General features: G+C 37.0%; 1 protein-coding gene across 3 annotated transcripts; it reads right to left on the bottom strand.

Moving 5' to 3' along the window:
- Window positions 1–2,664: 2,664 nt before the first annotated feature.
- LOC107753803 (small glutamine-rich tetratricopeptide repeat-containing protein alpha-like) lies at window positions 2,665–25,288 on the bottom strand. 3 transcript variants are annotated; one of them, XM_016570046.1, is made up of 12 exons: window positions 25,282–25,288; window positions 10,145–10,290; window positions 9,957–10,060; window positions 9,460–9,541; window positions 9,276–9,375; window positions 9,004–9,108; window positions 8,077–8,215; window positions 7,924–7,986; window positions 7,809–7,846; window positions 5,585–5,764; window positions 5,353–5,475; window positions 2,665–3,471 (listed from the first exon to the last, which is right to left on the bottom strand). In XM_016570046.1, the coding sequence occupies exons 2-11, from the start codon at window positions 10,242–10,244 to the stop codon at window positions 5,364–5,366; spliced, it is 1,023 nt and encodes a 340-aa protein (XP_016425532.1). In that variant the 5' UTR covers window positions 10,245–10,290; window positions 25,282–25,288; the 3' UTR covers window positions 2,665–3,471; window positions 5,353–5,363. The 3 variants fall into 3 exon arrangements, with proteins under 3 accessions (XP_016425532.1, XP_016425531.1, XP_016425533.1); XM_016570045.1 differs by lacking the exon at window positions 25,282–25,288 and adding an exon at window positions 10,882–10,970; XM_016570047.1 differs by lacking the exon at window positions 25,282–25,288 and adding an exon at window positions 10,803–10,866.
- Window positions 25,289–25,992: the final 704 nt, after the last annotated feature.

The following is a 25,992-nucleotide window of genomic DNA, read 5'->3' as shown; positions in this document are numbered from 1 at the left end:
TTTTTTTTTTTTTACCTTAAACCGCATAAACACATTTCATTACACCAAATACACAAAATAATGTTCTTTTTAGCAGCATCATATGACACCTTTAAATCCTTATAGTGCATGCATGGCAGTTGAGTGCTGTATTATATCAGCAAAGAGTGAACGAAATTAAAGGAGGATCCGTTTGCAGTGCAGTCCGTGTGCGGTTCGTAGCCTATGCGCTCAGTGTGCTTGCTCAGTGCACTATGATCCGCGGCTAATACCACCATTAGCCTATTTTGATTTCAAATTTGAACGTGGTTACTAATTTTTTTTCTCTCTCAGCATAATGATTATCTTTTCACACAGTAATACTATCTTTCATAGACATTCATGTTTAAAAGCAATATTATTAATTTTACTTCTGTACTTAATTATTTAAGTTTATGTATTACGATGCTCAAGCAAGTGGCAAAACATGTAAACACAGCCTACAGTCAACGTTTCTTACGTTAGAAGGTAGTAGGCTATCACAATTTTAAATTAAAACTTACCATTGACAGAAACAGTAGACTAACCATGTTCCGTACAGATGACGTTTTAGCGCCGATCGCTGAATAAATACTTCCAGGTCGTGCATAAACTATATATCTGTGTCATCCTTATTTCTCCCTCTTTCACCCCCGACCAAGACAGAGACCCACCCGCCGTTCGTTTCAGTGAGATTTCAGTAAGTTTGCTAGGTGTCTTGAAAATGGACGGTGGGCAAGCTACACTTCAAGACTGCAGCTTGGGTGGGGAGACTACTAGAGCAGCGAAAATGTACATTTCTATTTAATTCATGTTTCTCACAGTACTACAGCCTTTATGAAATGAATATTATGTTATCACAAACTGTTAAATATATTACCTTTTGTTGAAAAATGCTTTGAAATGGGAATTTTTAAACTTCGATTGCGGGCGATGACCACTTAGCGCCACTCTCACCTGAGACAGGCAGCAGAGAGGCAGCACAGACGCCGTTTGCCCATCATCCGTTTATATTCATATTGTCTTCAGAAAGATATGGAAATGTTATTCACTAACGTTTCACGTGGTTCATGCTTAACTCACATGCCATAATTAATATCATGACACAATCATGCCTAACTCGCATGGTCCTTTATTAAAGCAGCAATTAACTTACATTTTAATCAAATAAAAAGGTACTAATCTTTCTTATTAATTTAAATCATGTTTTCTACAGTTAAAATAAATAAACAGCTCACAGTTGATCAGTTAAATGTCCATTTTCGCCGATAAAATTAAGTTATGCGCGCTGTACGGAACACCATTTATAAGCCTGTACCGTTAAACCGTATCATTTTCCGTACACTGCCGGAGGAGGTACTTTTCCCCACTTTTCTCAAAAACTATTGGTCCTAAAGACATCAATCAAAGTGTGGCCTGTATAATGGGTATTCCCCCAGAAAATGATCACACAAACTTGCTTGTTTCTTTCAATAACGGAGGAGTGGTCGCTGGCGTGAGGCGAATAACGAAAAGTGTACGGAACATGGTTAGTCTACGTTAACGGTTTTCTATGGAAGTAAACCGTTTAATTAACATGTAATTTAGCATGTTTGCGTATATATTCTGGGCTCAGCTGCTTGCCTGTAGGCTACATATTATATTTTATTAACAAACTGTATACCGAATTTGGTCTTTTTATATCATTGTCTTCCTCCATTACGCCATATTAAATATTTTTTATAATGGTTATCAATGTAGGAAATTAAATTCAGCGTGTTGCGTTCATATTCTGGGTTCATCTGCTTACCTGTACATACATAGTATATATTTTTACCGAATTTGGCCTTTTCATATCACCGTCGTCATCCAATAAGCCACTTACTGTAAACTTTTCTTTATAAGGGTTTTCTATGGGAGGAAGATGCATAATGTGAGTACTTTGAGCGATACCAAGTAAATACAGGGCCAGTATCGCCGATATACTTAAAAGATACTTTTTTCCTTTTAAAAACATACATTTAAATGACCAATTACACTTTGAAAATTAACAATAACTAATGTTGATATGACTAAAATATTAAATTCACCTTAAAGCTACGTGGATATTATTTGCCTTTCTAAGAGGAGCCTAGAACATGACAGCAATGTGCAGTTTCATGTTAAGCATTTTCCTCCCATAGAAGAGTTATAAAGAAAAAAAATTTACGTGGCTTAATACATTAAAAGTAATATTAAAAGACAAAACTCAGTATACACCTTATTAATGTTGCAAACTAGATATACAAGTATGCAGATGGCAAGAATTTGAAAGCAACACTCAAAAATATTCACATTATGCATCTTCCTCCCATAGAAAACCCTTATAAAGTAAAGTTTACCGTAAGTGGCTTATTGGATGAAGAAAAGTCGTAATATGAAAAGGCCAAATTCGGTAAAAATATAGACTATTGCATGTACAGGTAAGCAGATGAACATATTTAAATATTGCAGGTTTGTATAATATTCTGAGTTTGCATTTGACTGTTTTTATTCATTCTGAGGAATACTGAATCTGTTTTTGTGAGTGAGATGAGTCTAGAACTACAGTAACATCACGCCTCTGCACTTACTCCCGATTTCTCTCAACATGGCAACACGAGAGCTGTCAGTCAAGACATGGGAAACAAAGTAACTGGGGTTACTTATTTGAAAAAGTAACTCATTAAAAGGTAATGCGTTACTTTACTAGTTACTTTTAAAACGTAATCTGATTACGCAATTCACGCTACTTGTAACGCGTTACCCCCAACACTGCCTTCAATTCCACAAAATGCTATTTATACAGGCAGCTTGCTAGGTTGAGACACAGTGATGTTACGGATTACATCCGTTCCTTTTAATATACCATCACACATATCAGTTCTCCAAAATGGACAAAAACATAAATTTCCTTTAATCCAAAAGTTCAGAACAAATTAAGAACCACACTTGTTAAGTAATGGTACTTTCTGACAAATCTCACTGGTTGCAAGCAATAAGTGGTTGTGAAACATGAAACTTCAGCTGCAAAAACACAAAGTCCTGTTTGAAATCTGACATTTAATTGTCAATGTTGTTTGCACATGTTCCTTGTCAACCCCTTTCAGTTCAGACAGAGACTTGTCATTGGACAAGTGAATCACTGAGGTGTTACAGCAAATCTGCATTATGTCCATGTAGCAGCACTTCATTAATCACAGTCCAGTAACATGGATTATTACTTGGGAATATAGTGTTAACCCAGTGTGATATTTCATTGATAAACATTTGCTGGAGTCCAGTGCCCAATTATGATGTGTACATGTGCACTGATGACCTCTTCCAACCGGCAGGGCAATGTGGGGCAGTGGGAACTCATGCAGTTTTTATAGATGAATAAATTCAGTCTCGTTCCTAGAGTTGGAGGTACAAGGTATATCTTAAAATAAAAGAGTAGCCCATCTTCCAAAGGTCCACCAGGTCAAGAATGAAACTCTGCACAAAATGAGAAAAGTAATGTTAAGTTCTGAACATATTCCGTTTAAAAGAAGCTGTTTTTTGAACATTTGTAAAGCTCAACCACAAACAACATTAAAAATACCTACAGAACATCTTAAGGCAAGACACACCGGGTGAATATGATTTTAAAAAATGAACTAATAGATTAACATACTGACCAAACAGTTTCTTTTTTTTTTTTTTTAAGTTTTCTAAAATGTTAAGTTTAAATATGCAACTGAGGCAATGTCTAATTAAATATGCACAAATTTGCATACATTTCCAGAACATAAATCTGAAAATTGTATCCTTCAGTTGGCCTATTAAAAGATTTAAAAAGGGGATTTTGGATATGAATTTATCACTACATAATTTAGAAAATACTGACAACTTTCTGTTAAAATTTAAGGAATAAAATATTGTATAAAGTCAAGCAAATGATACATGAACAAACCACTCTGTAAACACCGTCAGAATATAGATAATACAACTCTAAAGTTTGGCTTATGTTAGCACTACTGAAGAGATGATTTTCAACAAAAAATAAATAATAATAATTTTGAGAAAAAGGCCTATAAAGATAGGCAGTGGCTATTAGCACTAAGTGTAAATAGCTATAGAGGCTATTTACTAGGGCTGCACGATTAATCGAATGCGATTGTCATGTGCATTTTGTCAGTAAAGCCGGTTCTGTAATCAGCAGTAAATCTCCATCACATGCTTTCAGATGGAGCAGCATTTACTACACAGAGCCGTAGTTCACTGACAAGTTACGGGAAAAAAAAAAAAATTGCACACTATATTATTGCGTGATTATGAAATCGAAGAAATCGATAATGACAGCTGTTTGCGTAGCTTCTCAGTGACCTATGGCTCTGTGAAGTAAATGCTGCTCCATGTGAACAAAATTATAATAATAAGAACTCAGATAAACCATATATTGTCGTAGTCGTGTTTATTAGTTACTCTGAATCAATGAAAGCAGTTAAATCTTCTGTTTATTCAGCTATGGCTATAGGGATTTCCTGGATTTTTTTCTGCAGGGTGTATTTGGAGTTTCAGCGCGAGAGCGCCCTCTGGCCTTCGGATGAAGATTCTATTTACATTATGTTAAAATAGCAGGATTTTTGGCTATTTATACTAATTGCAAACAGTGGCAATTATCTGCACCTCAGTATTGTAGTACACTATAAAACATTATGCAATAATAACGTATTAAGTAAAAATTATAATTTTTATTCAAATTATTAAATGGATGCCACCTTATTGGGACAATAAAGCCCTCCCTACACCTACCCTAACCCTACCTGATACTTTATTTTCAACCTTTTGATTATTTTTCTTAATTTTTATTGAAAATAAATGTCTTTCCGATAAGATATGAGATTTGAAAGGGAGTTCGGCAAAAGGCAGGTTCAAACCCGGGTCGATCGCGTCAAAAATACTGCAATACACGCTTTACCATCTAAGCCACTGGAGCTGACGTTTGACAGCCATCTTTTGTAGTATTGACTAGCCCAATCACACATTGGTGGGCGGAGGTAGAGTAAATAGCCTCTGTCAACAAGGCGGGCTATTTGCACTTTGTGTAAATAGTGTAAATAAGACAACCCGATAAAGATATGTATCGTAACTTAAATCTACAGACACAAACAGATAATGTGCAATAAAATAGACACTTAAAAGTGCATTTTGGATGTTTTCCTTCCACTAGTTTGAAACAACACCTTATTCAAAGCCAATAACCCAAAATTTCAAAAGTGACCAGTGCATGAAAACTTTTTTAGCTTGTAGTACCTTGCCTTAAAGTCTAAAACCTATTAAAGCTATGTTCCAGTCTTTTCACAAAAATACTTGAATTAGAGTGATTTGTGGTACCATAGGGAGTGTCAGTGTTCGTCATTGCCAGCACTACTGGGAGGTCGACTGCGCATTTGACTCCTCAGCTGCTCTATAAGCTCAGGATTCTGCTGCTGCATTTGCTGTGCAAACTGCTGACCACTGTGACAGAAAAACACTAGTTCAGCCCCACTGAATATAACTTAGAATTTCCTGTTAGGAAGTAGAATGAAACCTATGAAAATCACAGGATAGTGATGTTAAAACTTACGCCTGTATGAGGCTGGAGAGATCATTGGCACCACCACCTGCGCTTGCACCTGCACCTGCACCTGCACCTCCTGCTCCTGCTCCTGCTCCTGCTCCAGCTCCAGCTCCAGCTCCAGCTGTTGCTCCTGGCGAGGTGGCTCCCCCCATAGGACCGTAAGCCCCAGACATCATACCTGACATCCTACATGGGCACAGAAACAGCTGATATACATTTCTGCTAAGAACACAAAGTCTTACGTCAAGTTGGTACAACTGCCCCGAAATAGTGATGCATTGAAAATATCAGCAACCAAAAATATTCAGCCGAAATAGTTTAGGAGGGCCATTGCCATTTCTTGGCATAAAACCTGTGCATTTTAAATGATTGTAGAACTCAGTTTTTTATTTAAGTGTTGATTATTAAATACATAATTAATTAACTGATTATGAAGTACAATTTATTTTTAGTTTCAGTTCTCGGCCAAGTGCATCCTGAATATTCAGTTTTACGTTTTGGCCCAGAATTGTCATTTTGGTGCTTCACTAGAAAAAAGTGAGTTCTTGAAAAGAAAACGTTGTTAAATATTTATGATCATTTTTATGGTTTTTTTTTTTTGAAAAAAATCAGATTCACCCTTTATTAACACCTGAAAATCTTTGCCCTTTATACTGATGTAATGTGGTGTGACCCACAAAGTCGCATGGCCCAACTAAATTGCACAAAAACCTAAATATCATAGCAATATCATAGAGACGACTCCTGCAGACCATCATTATTGCATGTCAGGTTCAATCATTTTCTTAAATCAGGGCTCGATATTAAGCATTGTCACAAAAATGTACTGTTTTGGAATGTTTTTTTTTTTTTTTTTTTTAGGAGAAGATCCAATTTATTCCAAAGCAATATTCTCATCAGTGTTCTTCTGGGGCATTTTTTATATTTATTAGGGATGTAACAATATTATCAATATCATGATATCGCAATAGCAAATCTGTCTCGATATTATCATGGTCACATGAACTTCTTATTCTCACATAAAAGGTCTTGGGCCATTATGCTTTGGCACAGTATCTGTCAAACGAACTAAAACCGAAAGCACAATATGGCTTAATCCCTTCAAGTCTGTTTTCGCTACGCGTTTCAAAGCGAAGCACACACATTGTTGAGGCGATCAGCTCGTGGTCCTGTGTTTTCCGCACCTCAGAACGGTTTAGTTCACAGTGAATGAATGCAGTGAACTCGTTTATTTTTTTTTTTTTTTTTTTAGGAGAAGATCCAATTTATTCCAAAGCAATATTCTCATCAGTGTTCTTCTGGGGCATTTTTTATATTTATTAGGGATGTAACAATATTATCAATATCATGATATCGCAATAGCAAATCTGTCTCGATATTATCATGGTCACATGAACTTCTTATTCTCACATAAAAGGTCTTGGGCCATTATGCTTTGGCACAGTATCTGTCAAACGAACTAAAACCGAAAGCACAATATGGCTTAATCCCTTCAAGTCTGTTTTCGCTACGCGTTTCAAAGCGAAGCACACACATTGTTGAGGCGATCAGCTCGTGGTCCTGTGTTTTCCGCACCTCAGAACGGTTTAGTTCACAGTGAATGAATGCAGTGAACTCGTTTATTGCATGTGCTGTGATTTTAACGAGCGTTTAGGAACGCAACGGCCACCAGTTGGGGTTTATTTTCATGGCAGCATTTCACTAGATTTGTAGTGAGACACGTTTTTGTAAGCCTGTTTTCACTGAAGTTGGAGTTTTCTACTGCCGTTTCCATCAAAAAAGCTTAAAAGTGCAGTATGACTTGCTGACGATATTATCGTATCGTGAGATTTTGATATCGTTACATACCTAATCTTTATAATTGGCAATTTATTTCCTAAGCTTATTGAATATGAAATGATTTAAGTAGTAAACATCAAGTTCTTAAATTTCATCAGAAAAAATTAGAATAATAAGACATTATATGGCTATTACAAATCAATATCAGTATCTTTCCACTGCAGAGATGACGTAGTAGCTATAACAAAACTCATACAAGGGCATTTTTGCCTCCATATCTTAAATTTTGGGAGGTTTATCATTTTTGGCCCAAGCCCCACTTTTTGATGTTTACACCATATGACAACAACATTAAAGTTTTCAAAATCATATGAAATCATCATCATCACCTCATGTATAATGTGCATATTACGTGTATAATAAATGCTGTGCTTAAGATTTGTCTACTCACATTTGCTGCACTTGCGGGTTGTTCATTAAATTAGATGCCTAAAGAGAGTGACAGTGAGTTAGTGATGAGAATAAGCAAGCATTAATGATGAACATACAGATGTATTTCTACTGACCATGTTCATGAACCCAGGGTTACTCAGCAAACCGGCCAGGTCGACTCCACCCAAACCCCCTGCCTGACAAAGATAAACACATGGGCTTTAGCACAACCCTCTGTTTTCCACAGAGAGACGAAAACTATTATCGGGGTGGTTCTGTGAACTCACTGGGCTGGGCTGTCCCTCCATCTTCTGTTCTGCTATTTGCAGGTTGGCTTTGTAAGTGTCGTTGTCAGGGTCCAGCTCCAGCGCTTTCTTGTAGAAGCTCACAGCCTCTGAGTATTTGTTCAAACTTGCAAGAGCAAGCCTTGTTTTTAAGCAAAACATAAATGAAGAAGTAAATGTGACACCAAAATTCATTCATATCTGATCTGTTTTTAAAAACAAATTTAAGGATTTTTAAAACCTTAAGACCTACACAAATCAAAATTAATACAGTATGTCCTTTCTCAATCTTTTGCTTAATTAAACAGGCTGCAGCACATATTCAGTGAGGATTTAGTGTTGCTTTGAATTAAATGTCAGATACAGTTTGAGTGACCAAAATACCAATAACTAGAAAAAATAATGATGCACAATGCATGGTAACTCAGAAATACACTAGGAATCTTATTTTGAAATATCTATGCTTTCCTACTTCCAACTGATAATTAAAAGAGATGAGAAATATAACATGCATTTTTGCAAACATCTACAACATATTACAATATAAACACCATAAGGTAAACACTTCATAATGTATCAACAGGAGATGAATAAAAATAAATGCATGTTCTACAGGCTCGCGCTTGGGCAACAGGGCTGCATTTAGACTTTGAAATGTGCAGGGCACACACTTACTTAAGTCATAACGTTTTGAAATATATTAATTAATTATTAATAAATAAATAATAAATTATTATTAAATGAATTATTATAAATTATTTAATTATTAAATATATTAGACTGTATCATGATTATTGCTTTTCTAAATTTTATAAAGGTGAAGTCAAGACCTGTGGGAACCCTGAAGAGCAAAAAATTTTAAACAATTGGCCTCCAATAATTTATCTGTGCTCAACATTTTAGGGGGAAAAATAAAAACATTACAATTACCCCATACGCCCATATGCTTTACTGTAGTTTGGATCGATTCCAATGGCTCGTTCACAGTCTTGAACTGCTCCAGCATAGTTCCCCAGTTTGCTGTAGGCTGCAGCTCTAAAAATAATTTTTTTAAGTTATATTAATTTTCAAATAATAAAAACAATTCTCCAAGAAATAAAATTAAAAAATTAAAATACTTTAATCAATCATTCTTGGATAATACAAATACTACAGCATTAAATTTTTCTTTTTCGGATTTAATGAAACCGATGTGCATATACCTGTTGCAAAAGTAGACAGCATTTTGAGGATTAAGCTGGATGGCTTTAGAGTAGAACTCAACAGCTGCACTAAAGTTCTCTACCTTCATCTGATCGTTACCTGCAGATACAAACATGCAACACTTTGAGTGAGAAGACCATAGCAAGCACCCTGAAATGGTAAAGGTGTGACGGATGGTCTTACCGTCTGTTTTAAGATGCTCTGCCTCTGCTAACTGCTCCTCTGAAGGTGAACCACTGGATGAATTGGTCTTAACTTGAGGTGTCTGCAACATATAACAATGTCTTAGGGGAAGTCCATTCAACGCTATGAATAAACATTCCAAAACGACATGGTTTAGATCTGGGGATTTCAATCTTTTAAATGCCATGGACCACCAGATATGATCATCATCATGTGAGGGAACCCCATCCCAAAATTTCGAAGACTATCTATAGTTTCTTGCATAAAGACCCATTAGTTTAAAAATGTTTTAGCTTCAACTCATTACAGTACTGTACTTTAACTGTAGTGTATTTTTTATTTGAATAAAAAATTGTAATTATTTTTGTTTTTATCTACTTTTTACACTTTCTCTAAACATTTATCCAGACCCCATCACTCCCTTGCAGTCCCCTGGTGGTCCTCGGATCCCAGTTTGAAAACACCCGGTTTGGATGACACCCGTGAACAGCTTTTACCTGTTTGGTTGCAGAGGCAAATATCTCTGGCAGAGACTGACTGACTGCTAAACTCTGGTCCTCTACAGAGACGCCAAATGCCGTCTCCAGGCACTGGATGGCAACTAAATAAAAAAAACAAACAAACTAGGAATTAACAAACAATAGCATAACAGTGTCCAGCACTGATTCTAGCACTAAGGTTTTACCTTCTAAGCTTTCTTGAGCATCTGATGACAGACTCCCAGAAGACAGCTGATCATGGAGAAACTGGATGATGGAGAATGCGAGATGCTTTGTGTCTGCCATTCTGTCTTGAGGCTTAAACCTCACCAAATAAATATGTGAAGGAAACCTATGAAACAGGGATGTGTGTTATTATCATCACCAAAGACAACAATATAGAAAAACAGCATGATAATGGTTGGTAAATCAGAGAAACCTCAGTTTGGTAAGAATGATTTGGATTCGGAGCAGATTTCGAATGTTACAATGTATTTATTCCAGTTTTTACTGTTCTGGAGTTAATACTTTCACTAAACGCCCACAGTTATCAACTCAGTAACTTACACAAGATTTAAACGCGAAATAACAGCTTATGATAGACTTTTACAAATTAACGACTTTCAGATGTGTAACCATTGCCGAGGAGTGGTAACGCATAAATATGTTCACTAAGTCAAAACAGTTATTATCAAAGATGGAACATTCTAGCACAAACGAGCTGTTAGCTCAAGCTAACAGTTTCCATTGGTTTACAACGGGAGTGCTAATTATCTTAGCATTAGCTTCAATTTGCTCATGTGATTTAGAATAAATACAAAAGAGGATTTAACGAAGATTGAAAGTGAGCTAGCCGCCATTCACCGTTTTACTCTAAAAGCATTCAGGATGTTATCTGGTTCTACAGACTCTGAAAAAAAAAGTGTGTTTAATTCACACTCACCAGTTGTCTCCTCGCAAGGATCTCTAGCCAGTAGTGTGAGACGATTCATGTGCGCACGCGCCGTAACGCGGGTGACGTCACACGTTGGGTTAGCGCTCAACTCATGCAAACCAAATTTACAAAATATCTTCTTCTTCTTCTTCTTGAAATTTTATTGGCGGTTGACAAACATATCTCTGACATCTATAACAGCGGAGTGGGGGAGGAATATATGGCCTCACTGCATAGCTCATATATCCAATTTTGACTCTTTCTGGAAGCACTGAATCCTGAAACTCCAAAAGAAGTGATAAACTATCAACCCTTTCCCCATTCATTGTTTTTTTCAACCTTTTTATTGTACTCACTTCACCTCCAGAAATACTTTGTTTGAGCCTTTCTAGATCTTCTTCGATTGGAATGCCTGTTATCACTCCCTGTTTCATTTGTCTCTCACCCAACATCTTCCTTTCATTCACTTTTTTCTTGCAAACATGATCAATTTTTAGTGCTGTTTTTTTGTTCTTCTGTTTTACATATTACTAACAGGCTTCCATCTCTCAAAATCTTAGCCGTATCCACTTCTCCTAACTTTTTCTTCAACTCTCTAGACAATGCTATTGGACTTAGATTAACCTGTTCATCTTCCTTTCTGAATTTAAGAATTACTTTATATTCCTCTCTTACGACCTTTTTACGTACAACCCTATTATCTTCATCTGAGCTGTTTCCTTCTAATCCCCTTTTACTGGTTTGGCTATCTACCCAACTCCCTTCATTTCGCCCACTCTTTCTTTTTTCTTGTCCTTTCCTACTACTTATTAAATTCCAGTCATCTGACTCCATTTCATCTTCATCCATTACCCCAGAAATCATCTTAATCCAGTCACAAACCAGTTTATGTCAACCGCCGTAGACTCCAAACACGACGAAGTCGATCATGAACCCACGCGGAGCTTTAGCCGGCTAGCAGTGTCCCGAGGCGGGGATAAAACCATAGACATAATAAATCCAAAATATCTTCATGGAACATTATCTTTACTTAATATCCTAATGATTTTTGGCATAAAAGAAAAATTTATAATTCTGACCCTGCTACTTATGACTGCTTTTGTGCTCCAGGGTCACAAATTACTATGTGACTAGTACAGAAATGAGTGTGAAACTATACAGCAGTATTTTAAAATATTGCATTATTTACACTGATATGATGCAAACTGACAGACATCAATACTCTTTGCTGACGGCTGACATGGGCAAATTTGCTTCGTCTCTTCTTCTTCTTCTAATGGCGGTTGGCAATAATATATAATAATAATAATAATAATAATAAAAACCTTTTAAATTCTGTTAATTAAGCCAGTTATTATCAGATAATTTAATAAACTTTCATTGTTATGACCATTAAGTAGGCTATGTCTTTAATGCTAATTTCTATAGAACTTTGTTTCCTAATGTACTTTTGGCAGTGACATAATGTGTTCCACTGATTCCTCCTCTTGTCAATGATCACATATGCCAGTTGGATGTTTCCTTATTAGATGTAATGTTTTATTTAACCCTGTGTGTCCCATTCTCAATCGTGTAATTATACCTTCTATTTTGTCATTTCCTTTACAAACCCTCCTACTTCCTACTTTCTCCTGGATTCTACAGTATCCAAATGTACAGTAACCTGTTGGCAAATTTGCTTGTGTACATTCTGACATTATGTTATGAAACATAATGTGACAAGCTGCGACCATACAGAACTATAACTATAAGAAACCATACGGCCAAAAAAGAATTCGGTCACCCTCCCATTTCTCAGATGTAGGATTTATTTATTTGAAAAAAAATGTCATTAATGTAAAATGCTGAATATAGAAATATTCTATGTAAATGCAATTTTGTTGATAAATATGATTTACACTATATGAATTGATGAACTGTACACAGTTGTAACGAGGAGGCTGAAGCCGAGTGAGAATCCATATGCAGAAGTTTATTTAAAGGGCAATCCAGAAACAGCGTCAGAAAGGCAGTAGTCTAAACACAGTCAATCAGTCCAATCGGCAGCCAAAACAGAGGGAAAATCCAATAATCAGAAGTAGAATCAAACAGGCAAGAAGTCATACACAATATCAACAGGCAATGGTAATAGAATGCTCGGTAAGGCAGTGAGACTGGCAATACTTCGCAGAGAGTGTTTGGGCAAGCCATGCTTTATGGCTGCCAAACAGGAAGTCACCAACGAGGCAGCAGAGGGAGCGTGACAGTCAATACTCGGGCGAGGGCTCCCTCTGCTGGCCTGGCATTACAACAGTATGCAATTGTATGTAATTAATAAAAGGAATGTAGTAATAAAAGGCCTATAGGCCCTAATGAATAATGAACATGTTTGAATTATTAATAACTCCATGAATTATGTTCATCATTAAGGTAGAATAACACGTCGACATGATTTAGTTTATCGCCCATCCAATTTTTGGGGCATAGAGGAGAAACAATAATGTACAGTATGTGGAAAATAATGTGTTTTTTTTTACCTTAAACTGCATAAACACATTTCATTACACCAAATACACAAAATAATGTTCTTTTTAGCATCATCATATGACCGCTTTAAACAATCAGGAAATGTTAATTTTTGGGTGAACTATTCCTTTATGAGAGTGTGTGGTGAAGAAGGGGGCTATTGAGTTTTATATCAACCTTTTGTCATATCTGATGCCTATGATGAAGAACTGGTGTTTTCTTATGTTCATCTAATGCTTGAGTTTCCGAGTTGACTGAAGTCTCCAAAAATGAGTGCATGCGATGCTGCTGAAAGACTTGTAATCTTTTATCAGGTAGTTGCATTATAATCATTTACCATGTCATCTTTTAAGCTATATGTGTTGATATGGATTGCTCAAAAGTGAATGAGATTGATCATGAAGTCTTCTTTCCCAGATGAAAAAGACATATATTTAAATTGTGCTTTTTCAGACATACTTACTATATTTAAATTATACTATACTAAGTGCATATTAAATGTATTATTTTGAAACAACTTTAAGTATATTAAGTGTATTTCAAGATATGTTTAAGTTTGATTTTAATCTATTTGTAATGAATAGCTGTGTGTGTGCAAAGACTGAAGATGATAAAGTTCAAGCAACAGAATAGGTAGGGATGGCGGGGGTTTTGGAGGTGGACAAGGAAATGGCGTAGGGATGGTGAGAGGCAAAAGTGCGGGGATGATGGCAGAATTTCAGAAATATATATTAGAAAATAAAGGCGTCAAGCTTGAACAAATTTATAAACACCTAGCTTATTACAATTAATGTATCATGTAATGAACAACAGCCTAATCAACCAAAGTAGCATAACCTTTTAAGTAAAACTGAATAACATATTAAACAACATATTTTAAATATCGCAATGCTTAATAATAGTTGACAAACGTTTGTACATTGTAAATTTTAAAAATGTTTTTCAAAATATTGTACTTTTCCAAATATTAAAATTATAAATACATAAATATTTTAAATATAACCATGTGTAGGCCTACTGCAATATAAAGTACATTAAAAACCCACTAAAAGTGTAATCATTTTGTTATGTTCTTACACAAAGTAGACATAAAATATACTTTAAGTAAGGGTAACATAAGTATGTTTTCTGTAAATACACTATAAAGTCACTAAAAGTATGCCTGTGTTTAGTATATCCCTTAAAAGTGTAACTGAAAATATATTTATTAACCTAGTATTTCTACTATACTTTTTTTTATTGCCAAAGTATTTCTAGTATAACTTTTTATAAATACATTTAAAGTATGCTTCTGTTTAGCATATTTCTTAGAAGTATAACTAAGCATATATTTAATACGAAAGTACTTCTAGTATATTTTTTAGAAATATATTAAAATGCAGTTCAATATATTTTTATTGCACTTCAAATAAGCATGTTGGGAATACAAATGTATTATAAACATACTACTTGAATTTCAAGTATATTTTTAATACATTTAATACTACGTCTTTTTCACCTGGGTTCACTAGCTAATGAGTCAATGTTTGAATAATCACTTTAATAATTTAGTTTTCTCTGAGGCTGCGCATTATGCACAGAATGCTGACCTGTTTTATTTGTCAGAGCATCCCAGCAGTCAACAGTTGATTTCACATCTAAGAGGTGAACATAGTTACTATCCTGGCAGAGCTGCATGATTAATTGTTAAAAGATTGCAATCTCGATTCAGACATCCATACCATACCTTATTTTGTAAGGTGTGAATTCAACTTTATATTACACTGCAAAGGAGAATGCAAAAAATAAACAAGTGGTTAATATAAATTATTTTGTGCATTGGTGTTCATTTAACAGATTTTTCAGCATAGATCATTTGAGCCAATTGCCATTTAATTTTAAAAACTAATATTTATACTGGGTTCACTTTATTTTAAGGTGTCCTTGTTACAGTGTAATTATACATTTAAGTACTGACTAATATCAATGAACTACATGTACTTACTATATGGTTAGGGTTAGGATGAGGGTTTGGTTTAGGGTTACCTGCATGTAATTATATGCGTATTGTTATTATAATAGTAAGTACATGTAACATGTGTAACAAGGACACCTTAAATTAAAGTGTTACCTTATAACGTGCTAGAATATATTTATACTGTATCAGTATTGTAAAATGATTTAATTGGAGTCCACGAAAACAATATTTCTTAAAATAACTGCTCTTCTGAAAAGTGAGTGATAATGTTGTCATTTTTCTAACTATACAGACTTTTGGTTAAAAGGAATGGCTTAAGAAACATTTTCTGTTGTGTATTTATAAATTACTCCTCCATTAACACGCAAATCAACATAGTCCAAGCACTAACCATAGCCCTACAGTACAATAAACTCGGTACGTGTCAGTTTATAAAGGTAACACTAGACGGCAGCACAGTTTTATCTCTCATCAGAAATGTACAGCATAAATGTGGCTTATTTGATTCAATATGCGTAATTTATGGAGGTTATTTGTTTAGTCACAGTGAAAGATTTGTATAAAATAACTTGACTTATTATAATAATATATTGGATCACCAGTCCTTTTAAATCTGATGGCTTTATTTAATAGTGTTGTATTTATAATGGCAAAAAGATTTTGTTTTGAAAGCAGTTTGATGCTCCCTCAGTCACACTGTTGATTTCTTTAAACTGAATTATCTGATAACACTGATAATGCTGATAATGTCATCTGAGAAAGTCATTATTGTCATTATTATCCCATAATGAGCATCAAAATGTTAAACAACAATCAGCATGCTAAACGGTTGTGAGGGACACACATGATTGCAGATTAGAATTTCCACGAATATCCCATTTTATAATTAAATTAAAAACAATGCAGCCACATGCTATTTGCTTCTGCCAAGCAATTATCTGTCTTTTTTTTTCATCACGATGTCAAATTAAGAAAATTACATTAAGAAAGTCTCAGTCTGTTATGCATTAGTCTGTAATTAAGTCACTGCAGCTAAAGTCATATCATAAAATATATTTGAGTTTAAGTAGAAACATTACCAATTCTATCTCTGTGGTCTTACATAACACATCACAAGTCTCCTCATTGCTCAGTCATGTGCACCATTTTCTGATCGCTGGAGCATTTGTTTTGTTACGGCTTGCTTCCTGAGAAGCTCAGAATACTTAAAATGGTAATAGGCTTTAAACCCCTTCCACTCATTAGCCATATTCAGGCAAGAACCAAGCCACTGTTTATAGAGTGTCACACACATTGTTGGTAGTTAAAAATGAGCTACTTCTGAAAAATTCTGACATGATTTACTTAAAAGCAGAAGTTAGGCAGGTCGACCAAGCTGCTCAAGATCCAGTGACGCTGAGTGCACTGGGCTTCTTGAATCTTGAATTTCATTCGAAAGAAGTCGAACAGTTAGCATCCTGTGAAGTGAAAAGCTGCAGGGTTGTAGGAAACAAATCTATCATTAGCATGTCTTAACTTCATTTTTGCCCAAAATACGAGTCCAAAATCCATAATAGTGCTTCCCCCAAAAAAGTCCATCCCCTGTTGTCTTCTCACATCAAAATCCACCAACATATAGAACTGTTATAAACAATGCTTGATCTGTGCATATTTCTCTCCTGATTCAAACAAGATGACTTTTTCACTTGAGAAAGCAATATTATGGATAGTGGACTCACATTTTAACTGGATGCAATTGAAGTGAAAAAAGTGTTTTAAAAGTATTTTTCTTACAAACATGCAGTTTTTGTGCTTATTTTTAAGTTTTATTTTTACTCTGCCAATGAAAATGGTTTTAAGCAAAGCCACAGCAGAATTGACAGTTTCTCATCTCCGAACAACAAACAGTAGTGGCGTTACTGATGTAACGAATCAGCTCATGAGGAAATATGAATAATTAATCATATGATTTGTTAAATCAAATAAAAATTAGTGTGTCAGATTGGTCGAGACGCTACGCTGAACAAATTATTGTTTTATTAAGCAAATAATTCAATGACTCACTCATAAAGACACTTGTCATAAAGAACTCACTTTACCATGTACTTGCTTTTCTTATTTTGAAATGTCTATACTTCATTGCTTTTTAAAATATGCACTCTTGCAACCATTTACAACTGCAAAAAGTATCGGCAGGCTTTGCCATACAACTTTCTGTAGGAGGGTCCACAGAACATGTCATAAAACAGCAGTAGCCACTGCGTGGGTTTTTAGGTGTCTAATACAAAAGATGCGCTGGGCTCGTAAAGCAGGGGTGGACCGGTGCCGTCCCTAATCTTTCTGACAGCCTCATCTCTAGAGCCCACTATGTAATGGAATCCAATAATTTGTGGGAGGTGTGAATGTTCCTTGAGACGTTTATCATCCTCACAGAGCAGAGAGATCATTACGATAACAAAGCCCTTTTCACGGGAACCCGTCGCTCATAACCTTTCTGTGGACTTGACAAGAGGAATGTTTCCTTGTAATTTCCTGTGAGAGTTTTACAGAAGTTGGCTACAAAGAGATTTTCTCTTTGTAGTAGCCAAGGTTTATTGCTCCCAGTCACTCTTAAGAAATCACACTCAGGCCATCCAAGATGAGTTTTTTTCTTCGGGACAGATTTTGACACACTTGCTCACCAATGGATCCTCTGCAGTGAATGGGTGCCGTCAGAATGAGAGTCCACTCCAAACAGCTGATAAAAACATCAGATATATATATATGTAAGCTGACAGGAGGGTGTTTCGATTATAAGTCTGCATAACAGTATACAATTTCAAAGACCAAATACACGATGACAATAATATACCCAATGACCTGAAGGATGATGTGTGTTCATTCAAAGAAAGGTTTTCCTATGAATTAATTAGTAGAAAAGTCCATTTCTACTCTGCCTTTCCTATGGGGACAATGAGTGGGTTATTCTACTCATATTCCTGTGGGGGGTCATAAAACCAGTGATATCATGATTAGTTGTCATGGTGACCAGGGGGCCTGGTGTTCTGCAGAAATCCTGGCATCCAGTTTATTGAGTGAGGGGACTGTGACGATTTGTTAATCTAATGAATAATTGATTTGTTAAATCAAATAAAAATTAGTGTGTCAGATTGGTCGAGACGCTACGCTGAACAAATTATTGTTTTATTAAGCAAATAATTCAATGACTCACTCATAAAGACACTTGTCATAAAGAACTCACTTTACCATGTACTTGCTTTTCTTATTTTGAAATGTCTATACTTCATTGCTTTTTAAAATATGCACTCTTGCAACCATTTACAACTGCAAAAAGTATCGGCAGGCTTTGCCATACAACTTTCTGTAGGAGGGTCCACAGAACATGTCATAAAACAGCAGTAGCCACTGCGTGGGTTTTTAGGTGTCTAATACAAAAGATGCGCTGGGCTCGTAAAGCAGGGGTGGACCGGTGCCGTCCCTAATCTTTCTGACAGCCTCATCTCTAGAGCCCACTATGTAATGGAATCCAATAATTTGTGGGAGGTGTGAATGTTCCTTGAGACGTTTATCATCCTCACAGAGCAGAGAGATCATTACGATAACAAAGCCCTTTTCACGGGAACCCGTCGCTCATAACCTTTCTGTGGACTTGACAAGAGGAATGTTTCCTTGTAATTTCCTGTGAGAGTTTTACAGAAGTTGGCTACAAAGAGATTTTCTCTTTGTAGTAGCCAAGGTTTATTGCTCCCAGTCACTCTTAAGAAATCACACTCAGGCCATCCAAGATGAGTTTTTTTCTTCGGGACAGATTTTGACACACTTGCTCACCAATGGATCCTCTGCAGTGAATGGGTGCCGTCAGAATGAGAGTCCACTCCAAACAGCTGATAAAAACATCACAATAATCCACAAGTAATTCATGCGACTCCAGTCCATCAATTAACATCTTGTGAAGTGAAAAGCTGTGTGTTTGTAAGAAACAAATTAATCATTAAGGCATTTTAACTTTAAACCGTTGCTGCTGGCCACAATATGAATCCATAATCCATAATAATAATGCTTCCTCCAGTGAAAAAGTCCATTCTCTGTTGTCCTCTCAAATCAAAATCCACCAACATATTTGTTTAGAACTGTTTTGGACTGTCTTCACTTGTCAGTGCTTGTTATATGCACATTTCTCTCCTGTTTCAGACAAGATTACTTTTTTTACTGCAAATAACAATATTATGGATAGCGGACTCATATTTTAGTCGGTTTGAAGTTAAAAACATCACATCTTGATAAATTGTTCTCTTACAAACATACAAACACACAGCTTTTCGCTTAACAAGACATTAATTGATGGTCTATAGTGGTGTGGATTAGTTGTGGATTGCTGTGTTCATTAAGAAATATTAAACAGGGTAGGAAGTTTAACAAATGAGCATTTCTATAAGCTGTGGTCACATTTAATATTGAAAAAAGGAGTTGCACTTGAGGGTGAAAAAGTTCCCCACACAGATCACCGCATTCAAGTTGGTCTCACGAATTTGACGCATTGACCAACAGAAAACATGCTTTGTTTAAAAGTGACTTCTGTGTGAGTGGTGTGTCATGCATACGCTTTTGACAATAAACCTTCACTGTAAAAAATGACCGTGAATTTAATGGTAAAAGACTGTAAGTTTGTGTGAATGACACTGTGCACCTTCTATATATTTTATTATTTAAAAGCTGCTTGTGATGGGCTTTGGTTCATCATGTGACTTTCTCATCACCACCTGCATTTGGTGGTTATCAGTGTATTACAAAGGTACAAAACAGATTTCAGTACTTCAATAGGTTGGTATATTAACATTATATCAGTTAATGAAATTACGGTATTTAACTGTAAATTTAAGTTAAAACCGTAAAACCTAAAACGTTGCTACCATATTTTTTACGGTAAAATTCCGGCAACCACAGCTGCCGGTTTTTTACCGTATATTTTACGGATTTTTTTTTACAGTGTTGTTTTGCCTGCTAAATTTTGCCAAAATTTCTCTATTGTGACCACACCTTATAGATTGTCCTTTGTCTGCCTATTTTGCTATTTGTTGAAAGTCCAATTAGCCTACCGATGCAAATTGAAAAGGTTCAATAATTACATCCATCTCTGTTTGACTTCATTGACTACGACTCAATTTTGAGGCAAAAATAGCAACAGCCATCAGTGATGGAATTAATTATTTTCATTAGAGAGATTTATTTAGACTCCTCTGTAAACCTTGGGAAAGCAAGGCCTTGCTATAGGATGTTTGAGTTTTGAAACTTATGTAGTACGTATAATGTAGCAGTGTTCATGATTTGTGTATTTACTGTGCCAAAATTCAACATCTGAAGTTATGAATATAATGTCAAATATCAAGAAAATGTGGCTACCAGAGGAGCTCTCAAGTGAAGGCTGTCTGCTATGAATTCATTTTGAGACTGATGTGAAAAGGGTGTACACCGACATCAGTCTGTTTGGCTTAACTTATTTGTCTGAGGTAATAATAGCTCATTGAAAATTATTTGACAGGCCACAGTTAATTCAATTGGGATTAATTTCAGACTTAAAGCTTCACTATATGCCAATATTTTATTCTTAATATGCAAGACAAAAAAAAAGTAGATTTTGAAATAAGTGAAACATAAAGAGTAGGGGACAAGTTTTTTTTTAAATGATATACTGCATATTTATATATTTACATATTTCATTAATTGCAATATTTGTTGCCAAAACATCAAAACAAAACAGTCTGCCCTAATTTTGAATAATAAATCAATGGCACAAATATCATCTTACAAACTAAAAAAAATAAACTGTCTTTCAGTTATTTTCATAGAGTGTTGTTTACTAGATCAATCCAACTAGAAAGGCCTGATACATGTTTTAAAAGCACAGAGCAAAATTGACATTTCTCTGTGATTTTTGCACTCAATTGATCTCAAAAGAACAATTTTCCCTTTATTATTTCAGTTTTCTTTTATGACAAGATTGCTCACAGGGGAACGTTTTTGCAGTTGTTGCCAAACCTAATGGTTTTTGGCAGACATATTACACTCTACTGACCACTTTCATAAACTGCAAAAAATATTGGTCTTTGATTTCGTTTCGTGCCCTTTAATGTGGTCTATCTGTCATACTCAGGTCGAGGCAAGGCACACGAAGACAAAGATCATCTTAATAACATATTTAATAGTAACCCACAATGATGAAAACTGGGTGACAACAGCAGTAACACAAACAATAACCGACTGAACATTGAACATTGAACAAAGGAGTGAGCTTAAATGAGGCAACTAATGAGGGCAACACAGGTGCAGGAGGTTAACTGATAAAGAACTAAACAAGATAATGACCTAATGAACTAAACTAGTACAGGAACAAAACCAAATAAGGACAAACAGGAAAAGGAAACACAAAAGACAAAACTCAAGTCCATAATTGTGACACTATCATAGTGTTTTGAAACACAGTCTGCCAATTCAGTTCTTAGAGGCATTGCTAGTATTTTATATATGTAATTAATGATTACATTTTTTGCACTAAATTAAGATAACATGCTTTAGTGTATTTAACAATACAGGAAGAATGTTGTATTTCTGGATTACAATTAAGTTCCAAACTAAGTTTCAAAAAGGCCACAATAAGCTTATGAAAGGCATATTCAAAGAGTTGTGTGAGTCTCATCTACAATAAACAAATGTCACAAATGTGTTTTACTGAGTCAGTTGTTCGTGTAGTTCAGTATATGTATGCCTCTATTCTACCTCAAGGTCTTAAAATATCTTAATACCAGATAACTCATACCTCATAAACCTTTTTAGACAAAAGAAATAGTATTCCTTTTGGTGAGATGAACTTTGACCTGAATCCACTGTGGAAGCAGCTAAAAGCACTAAAAGGATGGAGCAGGTTGCACTGATGGACTGCTTTGTAGTGTTTAAAAAGGGAAACAATTACTATTGTTCAAAGGCCCATCATGCTCAAATGGAGGTGAACACCATTCAGACTCCCTTTAACAATGATTAAAACCATATTGACCTCACTATATAAATAATTTATAGCATGCTTTTATTAATGAAGTATTAATGACATAGTCTGAGGAGCACTTTGTTAAACAGGTCAGACTATATTATGTTAGCTTTTGTTCTGTTCTTAAAGAGGGGATGAAACGGAAATTGTGTCTTTTCTTCCCTATTGTGATGCTACATCTGAGTGAAATGGCATCTTGAACGAGAAAAAAAAAATGGGTGGGAATTGATTGGATTGTTGTTGTTTGCTAATTGCTTCCAGTGGCCAGTCAATTTTGATTTCATGGTGAATTTAAATGCTTCCTTTGAGGGGCTTAAATGTTCTTTGAAAGAACTGTATTAGTATTGCTTAAATATGTAGGCAAAAGCATTGACTTCTCTGACATTTTCTGAGGATAAAAGATCCTCAGAGAACACCCACGCAAAAAGACTTTTAGGTCATTTGTGGTGGGGAAACAAAGGCTCTTCTCAGCTTTAGATGGAGGTCTACTCAGTGGGACATTGAACTGTCACTCTTGGCAAGTAGAACTTTCCAGCTGTTTTCAGAGAGCATCATCTGAGACAGAACACTCTGACAAGGTCAGAGTAGAGTTCAAGGCCATTTTTTGCCGACAGCTTTGCTCTTGAGATGATGACGATAAAAACGATGTTGATGGGAGGGATGATTTCGAAAGTATTATCTCTTGGTGCATAACTTGGTTTGTTTTACATGAACAATACCGCAAATCATTCAGCTTGTAGAGGAGAGATTTGCTGTTTTTTTTTGTAAAAGCATTGAGACTTTTAGGGTCTGGGAGAGGATAAAATGAAAAAAAAAAACTTAGATTTACAATATGGTTTTGTTGTCTGTGTTTTCTGTGACCTAGTTTTCGCCTCATGTGTCTTGTTTTGATTCACCTGCCCTTTATCAATTAAGTCATTACCTTCTGTGTATTTAAACTCCCCTCTTGTCTCTGTTAGTTGTACGGTCTCGTCAGTTTGTGGATGTGTGAATGTGTAGTGTTTCCCTGTCATTTGGATTATTAAAAGATATTGAACTCTTCTTCGTCATCTTGCCTGCCTGTGGATTAACATACACGCCAATTCGTGACAGAAGACCAGACCAAAACCAAAGTATAGCGGCATTTTTTGTTTGCTTTTGTGTTCAGTGCAGCTGAATTCAGGGAATTCTTGAGATGATGACGATAAAAACGATGTTGATGGGAGGGATGATTTCGAAAGTATTATCTCTTGGTGCATAACTTGGTTTGTTTTACATGAACAATACCGCAAATCATTCAGCTTGTAGAGGAGAGATTTGCTGTTTTTTTTTGTAAAAGCATTGAGACTTTTAGGGTCTGGGAGAATTCAGGGAATTCAGCTGTTCTTCTCCTCCTGCTGGAGCAGGGGGAGTGCCCTCTTGAGGACCAGACACAGGATTTCTTGGACCTCACACTCAATTCCCGGATGTCTGCCTGACGACATTTTATTACGTAGGAAGGCTAAATTATCCGGGGAAAGTCCTTGAGGGAGCCTTGCTGCTTTGTGGAGCTGGTGCTTGTGAACAATGATTCACCACTCACCGTCTTCAATGCCAACGAGGAACTCACCAGCCCCACTCCCAAACCAGAGCCTAGCCAGCCTTCACCCAGTGAAACGGAGCTAATGACTGCGCCCACTGCAGACGCGGAGCGGGAGCCTGCCGTGACCAAAGCACTGGAGTACGTAGCGCAGATTATTGCCCTGGAGCTCAAGCCCAAGAATGAGTCTGACCAGGTGTGTGAGCCAGCTACAACACCTGTCCCAGTGGGGATTCTCGTGGAGTACGAGGGCAAGGAGGAAGGCCCCGCCCCTATCCCCGCCGCCGAGGGTGAGCTGCAGCTGGCCTCTATTGATTTTCCTTTCCTTTTTGACCATTTATTTTCCTCATCTCCACCCAGCCTTATTGATCTGGTTCTCCCAGTCATGAATTGACTGAATCTGACATCTATTGAATTTTCGCTGGTTCCATCCAGACCTAAATCCTATATGTCTCCGCTGGTTTCGTCCAGCCCTGACCCTTCTGAATCTCTCATGCATACACCCATCCTACCTATCCCACCTTCGCCTTCTGGTTCTGTCTCTCAATCCCTAGTCGCTTACCTGTCTATATGTCTCTTCACTCTCTGCCAGCTGCAGCTTATGTCACTCCAGTCCAGCCTCAAGAACCATCACCTCTACTTTGACCTGTTATTCTGCTAGCCCTGCTGGACTTCCTAACCTCTTCAGTTCAGCCTGAGTCCTGCACCTGCCTGCCACCACATCTTACTCCATTCAAGCACTCTTCCCCAGCTCCACTGCTGTCCGTCACCCCCTCTGCACACCCTCAGCCAGCTCTCACCTATGTGGGACCACATCGGGGCTACCTACCATCAGCTCTGACTTGGCGTGAGGTTCCCCTGTCTCTGCCTCCAGCCACAGGATCCTGCACTCCACCTTGGTCCTTCGACCCTCAGACTCTGCCTAGGCTCCTAGCTCCATCGTCTCCACCATGGCCCGTCATCCCATCTTCTCCACTGGGGTCCCTCATCCCTCCGGCTCCACCTTGGTCAGTCGATGAGCATCCGCCGCCTCGGGACTCCACTCCTCCGGCTTCGCCTCGTCAATTCGTCCCTCTGGCTCTGTCAGACTCCTTCTTCCCACGGGCTCCACTTTCGTCCTCAGGCTCCACCATCGTCTTCCAGATCCCTGCCTCCACCTCGGTCGCCGGAATCTGCTGCTTCGCCTTGGCCCTCCAGATCCTCATGGTCGCCTAGGCTCTGCGACTGCTTGGCTCTGTTTGGGTCACCATCCATGCCGGCATCGTCGCAGGAGCTCACACCCCTGGATCCTCTGCTCAGGTTTCCTCCATGGCTCCTCCCTCCTGCGACTCCGCCGTGGGCCTTCGTCTTGCCTGGGCTCTGGTGGTTCACCAGCTGTCTCCTCCTGCTCTGGCCTGCCATCCATCTCAACACACTGCTGGCTCCTCGCTTCCCTGGTCCTGCCTGCTCCATCCTCCATCCCTTTGCCGTCTCCTATCTTTTCTCTGCCCTATCTTATCTACCCTGTTCTCTTCAGTCACTGGTCACCATCCCTTCAACTCTTTGTCGGCACGAACATGTGCTTTCCCGGAAGGGGCGATATGTCATGATTTTGTTATGTCTGTGTCTTCTGTGACCTAGTTTTCTCCTCATGTGTCTTGATTTGATTCACCTGCCCTTCATCAATTAAGTCATTACCTTCTGTGTCTTTATACTACCCTCTTGACTCTGTTGGTTGTTCAGTCTCGTCAGTTTGTGGATCCTTGAATGTGTACTGTTTCCCTGACATTTGGATTATTAAAAGATATTGAACTCTTCTTCATCGTCTTGCCTGCCTGTGGATTAATAAACACGCCAATCCGTGACAGGGTATGAGTCATTTTCAGGGACCAGAATATCATAGAGAAATAGATGTGTGCTGTTTTGACCAGGACCATTAAAAAACCACCCATATGCAGAAATATGTTCTGTGTGTTAATAGTCTTTTTATTTTCTCACAGATAAAATTGTTGGCACCACATAATAAAGCTATTTCTTTAAATTAAATATGAATTTATGTCCTATCCATCCAATCAAAACCATGACAACTGACAAACAAGAGGA

This window comes from Sinocyclocheilus rhinocerous, unplaced genomic scaffold, assembly GCF_001515625.1.
Source record: "Sinocyclocheilus rhinocerous isolate Xijiao unplaced genomic scaffold, SAMN03320098_v1.1 scaffold711, whole genome shotgun sequence".
Taxonomy (NCBI): domain Eukaryota; kingdom Metazoa; phylum Chordata; class Actinopteri; order Cypriniformes; family Cyprinidae; genus Sinocyclocheilus; species Sinocyclocheilus rhinocerous.
The sequence above is the reverse complement of the archived record's forward strand: the minus strand, read 5'-3'. Positions and strand labels throughout refer to the sequence as shown.